This window comes from Melopsittacus undulatus, chromosome 4 (assembly GCF_012275295.1).
Source record: "Melopsittacus undulatus isolate bMelUnd1 chromosome 4, bMelUnd1.mat.Z, whole genome shotgun sequence".
In the NCBI taxonomy this organism is placed as follows: domain Eukaryota; kingdom Metazoa; phylum Chordata; class Aves; order Psittaciformes; family Psittaculidae; genus Melopsittacus; species Melopsittacus undulatus.
The window spans coordinates 16,987,223-16,998,893 of record NC_047530.1 but is presented as its reverse complement, the minus strand read 5'-3'; the positions used below and the strand labels follow the sequence as shown (position 1 = coordinate 16,998,893).

General features: G+C 36.3%; 1 protein-coding gene across 3 annotated transcripts in view; it reads right to left on the bottom strand.

The window, feature by feature from the left end:
* Window positions 1–3,200: 3,200 nt before the first annotated feature.
* The window catches only part of RBM25 (RNA binding motif protein 25), a 30,545-nt gene continuing 22,074 nt past the window's right edge, over window positions 3,201–11,671 (bottom strand). For all 3 annotated transcript variants that reach the window (XM_031049420.2, XM_031049419.2, XM_031049422.2), the window contains 8 exons: window positions 11,281–11,370; window positions 9,601–9,674; window positions 8,693–8,843; window positions 8,025–8,349; window positions 6,752–7,026; window positions 6,347–6,445; window positions 4,998–5,045; window positions 3,201–4,755 (listed from right to left, as the gene is read on the bottom strand). In XM_031049420.2, the coding sequence (XP_030905280.1) occupies window positions 4,663–4,755; window positions 4,998–5,045; window positions 6,347–6,445; window positions 6,752–7,026; window positions 8,025–8,349; window positions 8,693–8,843; window positions 9,601–9,674; window positions 11,281–11,370 (1,155 nt within the window). In that variant the 3' untranslated portion in view covers window positions 3,201–4,662. The remainder of the gene's footprint in view (window positions 4,756–4,997; window positions 5,046–6,346; window positions 6,446–6,751; window positions 7,027–8,024; window positions 8,350–8,692; window positions 8,844–9,600; window positions 9,675–11,280; window positions 11,371–11,671) is intronic.

Below are 11,671 nucleotides of genomic sequence, written 5' to 3'. Positions count from 1 at the left end.
ACTCGCTTCCGGCCAGAGCCCCGCCCTCCAGCCCGACCTCACTTCCGATGGCGACAGCAGCGAAGCGCTGCTGAGCGGCACCGCCAGGCCAGGGAGCCGCCGGGCACCTGCAGCCCGCTAGCACGCACCTCCGCAGCTGCTGCGCCGGGAGACGTTACCCGGCTATCACCGACACCCGCAGACAGGCGGGAGGCACGAAGCAGCGTTTCTGAAAGAACAACCCCAAACCTTGCCGTGAGGCAAAAGCATGAAGGAGAATCACAGACTACGAGGAGGCTGGTTGGGTAGTAGAGAGTGAGTGCTCTTTGACACTTCAGCCAAAGGCCTAGAGAGAAATGCAGCTTGTCCTGCTTAACCTGGTGAGAGATGTTGCCAAGTAAAGAGTGGTATGATGAAAACACACATTTGGTTGTTTGAATCTTAAGTCATGCACTTGCTACAAGCTAGGAACGTCATTTTAAAATGGTCCCACAAAAAAAACCCAACACAACATGAAATTAAGTTGAAGTGATCTTTGCATTTCAAAATAAATCCATTATTAAAACTTAATCTAAAGTCAGCATGGCATCATTTCAAGAAGCTTTTAGTATAGTTGTGACTTGTATGATAGAAACAAAGGAAAGTTCAAACTTGAAACTTACCTTGGCATCCAGGATGCATGAAGGGTAATCCGCAATTCTTTTTTTAAAAGTGCATAACCTCACTGGGTTACTATCATACAGGAAATGCTATGATACATGTAATCATTCTAAATATAAAACGGACATCTCTGAGGGACGATGTAATGCTGTATGTTTAAAATAAATGTTGTATTTCACTATTTGACTAAACTATAGGAAGATCTATGGGAAAAGGAAGTGCCAGAACAGTACTGCACATTAGTTAGGTTTTACATAAGCATTCTGACAGAAATACCAAGTTTCAATAGGTCATATGCATATGAAGTGGATTTCAAAGAAGCCATTTTCTGACCAAAAGTGATCCCTAACCATTAACAAGTAAAACTACATGTTAAAACAAACAAAAAGCCAAACACGGACATACAGCTGTACCAGACTATTCTCTGTTTATACTACTGATACCTGTTCTATGATAAAATGCTGATCAGCAATACCTTACACTGCTCATTTTTCACAGCCATGTACAAGGTTGTCTAAGTCTGCATGTACGTCATCCAATGTTCCAACAAAAGAAACCATATATACAGAATATGAAAAAGTGTGATCTTATTGTAATATAAAAGCCAACAACTTCCAGTTTTAAGTGTATCCATTTTCTAAAACACTACTCCTGCAAGCAGCTATCTAGCAACTCCATTTAGTAAAAGCATGAAAGGTCTAATGCTCTCTCAGTAACAGGAAAGCATTACTGGTAAGAAACAGGAATTCAGTAAGAAGCTAAACTTACTGTTAGGGACCTTCTTTCTGCCCACATTTAGAACCACAATCATTTAGCTAGATGGTTATTTTTAGTGCAGGCTCCTGCTTAAAGAGAAGGGAAGAAGGAAGTACCCAGAATTAGGAAGACCAAATCACTATGTGAATATTCTTAAGAAAATACTGTAAGACAAAAAGTCTCTTACCAAATTAACAGCAATATAAAAAATATATATCATTCTTGGTAACGTATCTTACTTGTTCATGGTTTCACACTGCTTTCAGTGTTTCCATACTAATGGAAACAGCAATACTTTATATTTGCACTCATATATTCCAAGTAATACGCAATGGCCATTATGCAGAATCATTATCAAGAGACTAATGGCATGTGGTAGGTTAAGGTGTAAAGCCTTGTTCCACAGTGAAGTCCATATCAATAACTAGTATATCCAGTTCTGTTGTGTAAATATTGATTCCTACACACACATAATAGATGTAACTTTCAAAGTACCTTTCCATCACAGAATGGATCATACTATGGCATGCTGCACTGAGTACCTGCTGGCAACATACATAACTTTGCTGATGGATCTCATTCTCAGTATACTCTTAATCTGTGTATTTACTAACATAATGCACATAGTGCACATTAAATCACATATTCAGACAGTAAGGTGTTGTAATGTTGGCAAAAAGGCTTTTTCTACCCCAGATTTTCCAAGTTTATCTTGAAATAATTCTGTTACTGCACACTGAAAGAAAAAGTTAGCAAAGTTACCTTCTGTATTAAGAATCTCTCAGTAGTAATTCGTGTTCTACCCCCCAGTATCAGACACAAAATATATTGTTATTGCTGAGAAAACACTCATTTGAGTAAGAGATAAAGAAGAGACTTTAAGAATGCAAAATGTTGCTTTATAAAGAGGAAGACTTGTTGAAGTACCCATATAAGCCAAGCCAGACATACTACAGTGAACATTCTTTCCTCTTTCCACTACTGAAGAAAACCTCAACTTCCCCAAAATTATTTTTAATAACTAACAACCACTTCCAGATACTTATTTACCTGGATACTTCACACTCCAGCTAAAATTTTAGATGTCTTCCTAACTCAGACGCCTTCAGTCTCCTTAGGAAGAGTATGAGCCTATTTCCAGTGCACAGACAATATAGCAGATGAATATACAGCTTTAGTTTCAGGCAGAAGAAAATAAGCTCAAGTTTCACAACTTGAGCTTTCAGTGAAGAATCTCAACAGGATGTTAGGCAATCTGGCACAAAGTGGCATTACAATGCATTTGTCACATTTGGCTGAACTACTGATAATAACAGAGACAGAATGCATTATCAGCAGGACAAAAAGCATAATATGAAGTTTACTCTCCCTCTTCTCTGTATTTACTACAAACAGATCAACTTCTGAATTTATTCATAATTTGGAGAATTTTTGGTAAATGCTGATGCAAAACTGTATGGGGGGAAAAAGGAAGTAATTTCTTAGGATAACATCAAGTTGCAGAAAAAAAGAGGAAGGTTGCAGCATGGAAGGATGTAAACCAAAACATTCTGACACAAATTCAAGCACAACATACAAATAACATCTGAGCATTACACTTCAATTTAAAAAAGAACATTTTGTGGTGTGGAGTATTACGAAAGAATGTATTGGGATCACATCTGAATTTTCAGGCTCTGAGTCACCTGACAAAGCAGGAGGTAGTTGTAAAAAAACACACCCCTCATTAGGGAACACCTGTTGATTCAGAAGGCAGTGTTAAATAGAATTGCATGCTGCACAAGACTCCAAAAGAATGTCAGCCCTTAAATCAAATATATACATTTTTAATATCTGAAATATTTACAGGGTGGAACCTTTACACAATCCCATTTGTTAAGAACAGTTTTTTCAATTGTCCTCTCCGGATACAAAGAACTAGTAACTCAAGGTCACAATTATGTTTTCTGAACAGGTCAACCTGTATCCTTCAGTTAAATACAATACAGAGATACTGAAACACCTTTACTCAATTTGTTTGCTATTAAGAATTGCTTTTAAAAATTAAAAATGTTTCTGAGACAGTTTGCTCCCTGGAACACAGTCCTCCTGCAATCAAAACAGTTCATAGCACTTTATCAATTTGTCTTCTTACCCAGGTATGAGATAAAAAATGCAGTTTACAGTACATCTCATCATTTATACCCCATCAGCCTATTTATAAAAACCCATACAAACAAGGCAGGAGAATATTACACTCTTTTTGTGGACAACAGACTGTTTACCAGTAGAAAACAAAAGTTGGGGCTAGTTTAACAGTATGGATAAAAACAAGACTTTGGCTTTGAAAACTTATGGTTTACTTTTTGTCAACTATTATGGTCAGTTCCTTCCAAACAAACTTTTCCTAAATACTAAAAATATGTTTTTAAAAATAATTTCTTATAAAAAAAGATCTGGTTATTTTGGAGACAGAAGGGATAATAGGAAAGGGCTAAACTGAAACTGAGCAGAAGATATCCTAGTTTTTAAAAAACCCTAAACATCAAATAGCACTTACTGAATTGAGGTCCTGCTCTTGTTTTAACTGAGCAAAGAATAAAAAACTTGCTGTAATTTGCACTTTCTAGGAAAGAAGCAGAGCATCTGCAAGAGACTGAGTTCCCAGCTTCATTAGTAATCTTAAATGGGCAAAGTACCAAGACTACTGCTGGTTCACATCAGAATGAAGAGTCTGAGAGAATTCCTTTTCCAGAGACAGATGAGGGGACCAAATGAACACATAAAGCTGTTCTGTGAAAGCAGTTCAAACCACTTATGTTTAAATTGCTTTCTGATAATTCCTTAAATAAAAAGAGGGAGGATATGGGGGGAGGGATGAAATCACTGATAAATTTGCAGTGAAACCATTTGTCTTCATCTGTAACTGATATAATTCCATATTAAGTGCAAGTATTTTGCAAAACAGGGGCTTTTTTCCTTTAGTATTTACAGGAATCAGAGTAGCATAACAAAATTATCGGAGAGCATGTACAGTAGCTGCAGCTTATAAAACATACCGGTAATTGTACCTTGTGAATTATAAAGAGAATCAATGCAGGATTCAGATAACTGAGAAGGTAAAGGGGGCCTCAGAGCAGAGGACAAAAAAATTCACATTTTCTACATAAAAAAATACAGGTCTCAAGTCTCTGAGAACAGAGAAAATTCAAAGTCTTTGAATGATTGGGGGGGGGAAAGGGGAAAAGCCAAAGATTGAAACGGAACCCTAGAAGCAAGGAGAGTGCTTTACTTCACTAGACCGATCTTCTTTGCTTCTGTCTCGTATATCAATAACCTCCACATTTTGACTATGAAAACTTCAGCTTCTTCATCTAGTACCTGTAGGAAATACACATTTTATAGATTATTTTTTAGGTTACACATTTCAGTTATAAAGACTAATTCTAGACACATCAGAACGACAAAGTTTGATCTGCTTAATCAAAACAGCTAATATGTATTTTCTATGCATGTTCTGTGAATGCCAAATATTTCTGTTATGGGCTCCTACTATTTTGCAGAATTAACTATTAGCTTCAGTATAATGTAGGAAGTATATTAGTTACATAATTTGCGCTTACCATGGCAACATCATCCAGTATGCTCTGTGGTGAGCTGTGAGCCATAACCTGAAAAAAACCAAACGAACAAAACCCTCAAATGTTTTTAGACTGAAGACTCTGGGTAAACCATATAAACCTCTCTGGACAAAACCCAGCTAATTCTCAAGGATTTTGTATGCTTTCACATGCAAAAAATATCTACAGTTCACTAGTTCCCAATATTAGCCAGGGCAAAAATTAGTATTAAGCTACATCAGATTCCATCATAATGAGTGCTAGTTTATGGCTATTTTCTGAGGAACAAGTTCCAGGAAGCCCAAAGATTTAACAGGTCCTGTATTTGGTGGCTATCCTTGCATCTCCAGTTAAGCTCTCCTAATTTAAGGAATAAGCTCCCCTTCCTTCAACAAGGAACTCCTAATAGAAGACAAAGGCAAAATTCTCCCTGTATCACTCTTCATAACATGCAGATGGAAAATTCAGTTAAGTATTTCAATTTAGCCCCCCCCCAACTGTCTTTCAATACCAGAAAACATTTTATATATATATATATATATATATATATATATATATTTATATATATACATACACAAACACACATACATATATATATATATATATAAAAGCTTGGAAAATATTCCACTTCTGCTTTTCACTTTTTACCAACCTACTGTGCCACATAATTATCACTCTCATACAACAGCCCTAAAAGACAAACTGAGAAAGCCATTACGAACGTGAGTACCATGAAATCTGAAAAGAGTTTTTGAAATTCCATGTTGATGAAAAGCCACAGAGCTGTTGTGGTGGACTAAAAAAGGCAAGTTATCAGAATTTAGTTTGTAACTTCATGGAAGAAGCTATGCACAGTTTAGTTTAAACAAGTCATGCAACAGCTGAAAGGTATAGCAGAATGACTTCTAATGATAACTCTAAAATCTTAGCATTTGCTTATTACTAAAGCAACAGCAGCATCTAAAGAATTTTTTAAGAAGCTATTCTGGTTGATCCAAAAATATATGTAAAAATCAAGATACTGTCTTTTTTTCCCCTGAATTCAAATAAATCTTACTTTTAAGCTAAAATTGTTAACAGCCAATAAGATATCAACTCTGACATCTAATGATAAAACTATCAGTTAGAACAGCTGCTCTTTAACTGCTCATTTCTTATCCAATTCCAGATGTTTATGTAACAAGTAACAGAGAGCCTCTACTATGTATATATTGATCCCAAGAACACCAACTGTCTCTGATGATAATTACAGATTACAGAGAAACTAAGAACAGACTGCCTTCAAATACAGATACTGCACCTTAAACAGAGAGCAAACCCCAAACTTCACACAGGAAGTGGAAGATACTAACCTTAGAACAAACAAAGTCAACTAGCGTGGCTTCTTCTTCACCAATATATTCTATTATTTTCTTGTTGATCCATGGTCTAATTCGACGTTCCATTAATGTCTGGAAAAAAGAGAAAAGACAAGCTCTGTAATTTCCATAAACTAACTGTCTTGAGACCATACTGCCAGATAGACAGCTACAAGACCCAAACAACGATTTAGCAAAATTTTGCTATCAGTGAGACAACCCCTACTGATGTGGCAACTGTAAGTATTTCTGACAGCCAAACACGTTTGCACAGGACCTTTTCTCCCCCATCCCATTAAACTGCTAGACAATTTGCAGCAACAATTCAGGAGAGACCAAACAAAAATAAGCAGGCATACTTCAGAATAAGTATAATATATAGACAATCAATCAACTTACTGAATCCACAATTGACCAGTCAAGAGGATAAGCAAAGAGCTCTGGTTTTGCTGTGGGAATCTTCTCAATGAGACTCTTAATATGTTTGCGTTTTTCTTCAGTGTTGACACTGCCTTTGATATTGCTTTTATCTTCATCTCCATAATCCAGGGGAACAAGTTTCCTTTTACGGGGTACATCATCACTGTCTTCATCATCAAATTTATTGAAAACACTATCCACAGCAAGCTTCTTCCTTTTTACAGCATTGGGCTGATTAGGACTATTGCAGGCACCTATAACCCAAAGGACAGAATAAGATATTTGTAAACTGTAACCAAAGCTCGTTTGCTCTTCACACATTTCTTGAGGAATATCATTTTATATTATAGAAATGCTTGTGAATGCCTAGCATCAGTTTTTTAATCTCTTACAGTATGTTATAAAAACGGTAAAAAAGGTAAATATCTCAGAGTTCAATCAAGATGCTTGCAAAATAGGATCTTCTTTCTTTGACCTGAAACCAGCTAGCACCCTCACTGATGGGGGACTATCGCATAAGTTCAAACCTTAGCAGAGCACAGAAGTGAAAGGTTGCAATGATTCTAGCTATAGGAAAAGCATTAATTCACCTGAATACCGTACTGGCTCTCTTTATTCAAAATCTAACATGGTATGAGCTCACACTGCAGCCCCAGGGTAATGAAGAAAATAATAAATGCATAAGCATTCTGGAATACAAATATCCTTAGTTCTGCTGTTTGAAACAGAATATTTTTGTAACACCACAAAATTCCTAGGTACTAAAACTCTACACTCAAGTTCCAGTCACAACTGTTATCAATTCATTGTGCTACTTTCAGAGAAAGTTAAAGACAATCTTACTTTCAGTTTTCTTCCTTCAAAAAGGTCTTTGTGAATAAATAGATCTAAGGCTTAAATCTAACATAATACTTACATCAATGAAAGTATCAATGAGTTTTAAAAGATACATCTAGAGATCTATTAAAGTGCAAAAGCATGGGGAAGTAACTATTCCCAGCTCAGAGAATTACAAAAAAATTTCAAGCCTTGAGGTTGCCAAAACTTCCCTTCCTCTTCCACTCCAGATTCTGGAACAAGAGATATCTACAAAACATATCTTCTAGATCGCAGAAATAAAGTGCAGCATTCAGATAACAGCTTGATGCAAGTACATCAAAAAATGTATTTGGAAAACTGTCTGGCTACTCAGCTTAGTTTTTTTTTTTCATTCTGATCCTACACAGAACATGAAAATAAAATATAAACTTGCCCAGTTTGAGGCTAAGTCCTATTTTGGGCCGATGCTCCTCCGGCTGCTGTTGATCAGGTGAATTTTCATGAGGGATAATAATGCCACAGGGAGATTCATCACCAGGTGTGTTAGGGGTTGCATTTCCACTAGCAGAAGAAACAGATGGAGCAGAACTAATGGGTCGTAAAGTTGGTTTAAGGCAGGGCTTTTGTTCAGGCTCCTCCTCTTCTTCCTCTGGCTCTTCTCTTTTTTCCTCTTTTTCTGTCTTTTCTTCTTCTTCCTCCTCAGACTCTGGCTCTTGTTTTATTTGTGGCTGCCTACGCCGCTCAGCCTCCTGCTCCATCTGCAATGAAACAGATAATTAGCAAAACCAGAAATTTTCTCAAAAACGGTACTGCTCGAAAAGAATATAAAAATCCTCTTTCCTAGAGAACTCTGTTAGTCAAGAACAAATATATGCAACTACTGCCATTATAGCTGGAAACAATGATTAATCAAATTTGTTTTCAAATTCCATCCAAAGAAAGCTATTCTTTGTTTCCAGCATTCTTACTGTGTACCTGAACTTCTTTTTAAGAAAAAGTAAACAGAACAAATACTAACTATCAGATCTCTCATCTGATTTTGCTCAATACCACCAGAATACCATGGGCTCTTTTTTTCCTGTCAGACCAACAGCTACTTACCCTCTGGAGCTCTGCATCTGGATCTGGGTGTCCTTCTGCCAGAAGGCGCTGCCTAATTTCTTCCAATTCTTCTTTTTCCCTTTTCCTATCCCGTTCATCTGCTTCCATCTCTTTCTCCCTGTCTCGTAGCCTCTTCTGAAGAGCACTACCCCTACAAAAGATACAGATTTTGTACTCCAAAGAACATTCCAATGAGAACTTTGTACCACAAGAAATAGTGGAAGAAACATCTATATCAGCTAAGTGAAAATTAGATTCATACAAACATCTGAGGTCTATTTTTGTACCAGAAGAATCTAAGATACTGGTTTCCCAACCTCCCTATACAGAATTTACCCCATCACATAAAACAGATGGGGTACACAGTAGAGAATGGAACTGCCAGTCTTATTAGAAAAAGAATCTAATTATTTGACATGTTTTGTCAAGAACCAATTCTGATGTTATGTTTATACAAATTTTAGTTAGTCCTATGCTGAAGAATCTTCCTTATCCTTTACAGAGTTAGCAATCTTGTTCCTCATACAATTTACAGCTTCCTTATAGTGAATTTTTTTGGAGAAGCATGCTTGCTATCTTCTCCCTGCCCCCAATAGCTTATTCTGGTATTACACTGACCTCTGCTCTGCCTCACCCACAAGCTGAGGGATAGGAAGGAGCAGCTACTCCCAAATACTAACAAGTAGCATTAAGGAGCCTCCCTTTTCCCTCTGGTACTTATCAAGCGACACTGAAATAATTTATATATTTTATATATATATAAGGTATATATAGAGAGATATATAAACCCTTACCTCACCACATAATCGGTCAAATATAAACTTCATAACCCTCTGCCAACAGACCCCACCACTGTGTTAAAATGAACAATGAAGATTTTATTGCTAGTAATCAATAGAAAGATGTACCTGTAGTATTTTGGATCATCTCTGTCATCATCATAATCCTCTAAGAATTCTTTTAACCGTTTAGCTTCTTTTGCCTGCAAGAAGTTGAAAAATAATGTTACAGAATAATTTCTGGTTTTCTTTCTAAGAGTTTAAAATTTAGTAATATTATTAGTAAGCTTATTTTATATATACTACATTTCAAACTAAAAATAGAATAAAAAAAAGAAAGGTTTTAGAATTGCATTATGTTCCAGGGATTTCCCAACTTGCTATCATATGTTCAACAGCAGATGGTACGTCCACTAGATCCACTGGGATCATGGCTATGACCTGCAAACTACAACTCTGTTATTAGCATTTCAAAGGTTATCAAATATACCCACCCCCCTTTTTTTACATCACAAAAGAAGAGGATCAAGCTGCCTGTTCTTCAAATTCCTAAGTCTGGTATTGGATATTTTAACGTGGCAGCTTAAGTGTGTTTCATCAGTACCATTTTGTTTCAAGAGCCATGCTTTTTAAAAAATAGTTAGTTATGCATAGAAACAAACCTAATGGCTACTTCTAGGATAAGCACTCTCTTGTTACTAATCCAAACCATGTGGGACGGGATCAATGCACAGGCCTAAAACTGACGGGAGGGAGGAAGGGACTAGAAAAGGAGACATTTCCCCCCCTCTGATAGAGAAGAAAAAGAAAATAAGCAGTTATTTAAGAACATAAATTAGGACATTCTAACTTGTCTATAAGCAGTATTCTTAAAAGAACAGTAAGATACTTCAATGCTAATGACTGAGAAGCAGATTATGATTTTGGTTGTAAATTCAGCACAGAATTTCACACTGCTCTCTACAAGTGCAATCCATAGCCAATATCCAGGAGAATCATGAATAGAAAAATATTCTTGAGTCATTCTCAAATATTTATAGCAAAAAATTAGATTCCACATAAACCAATGTGTTTTCCATGGGGTTTGGGTTTCTTTTTCCCCTTTTTCTTCCCTTCCCTGTGTATCTCTCCATATTCTGCTTTGAAGTAATTCCCAATCCATCTCCTATTTAGAACTCTCTTATATCTTCTCTTCTTCTCTGGGAGAATAACATGAAACAGCACAACCACGATTGAAAGTAAATTTTGTGTTGAAGCATAAAGAAGTATGAGATTACACAAGCACCTATCTTCCAATAGTGTCTTTTTTTAACAAAATTTCCAAGCGTTACATGGATAACTGGTAATTTCACAACTAATGAACTAAAGAGAAATTTGCAAAACAGATCAATAAGGATATCATGTATTACAGAAGGTAGCGGCACATGAGCAGGCTGGAAATAAAAGGACTGGTTCTAGTTCTACCTGCATGACATAGAACATAGTAAGTTTTGCTGCAAATCTGACACAAATACAGGTTACAAATGTAATAGTGCATGATTATCAAACCCCAGTACTTTGCAGCTGCTTACTTCTCATTCTTTTCCCTTCACAAGACCGAGTCACTAGACTTTGCTTTCTAGACTCTCAGTTGTACTGCCAGTTAAAAGACATTTCTGTTTAAAGTCTATTAACTTTGTTTTGTATAAAAATATATATGATGTTTATATAAAATGAGAGCCCTATCACTGTCCGTAGATAGTAGTAGAATGCCCCATTCTAAATGGGACACAAAGAACAAGAAGGGAAAATTACAAGCATAAGCCTTACCATTTCCCTCCTCCTTTCTTCTTCTCTTTCAGCCTCTTTTTCATATTCTCGACTTTTCTTCCGTTCTCTGATTTCCCAGTTTTTAAGACGCTACAACAAAAGAAAAAACAACACACTCCAATCTCAAGCACTTCAAGAACAGTATTACTACTCTGAAGTTAGCTTGGGTTATTGTTTAAAACCAGCTGCACTAAAATTAAGCAAATGAGTTACTTATAATTTAAAATGCCAGAATAAGAAGTCCAAAGTTGTTGTAACTTACATATTCTGGCCTAATTCATGCAGTCAAAGGATTACAAACAAATTTAAGAAAAGATAGGGAGAAAGAATGATGAATTTTATAGTAGAACACTTATTATCACCACTCAGAAACAATTTTTTCTAAAGGAAC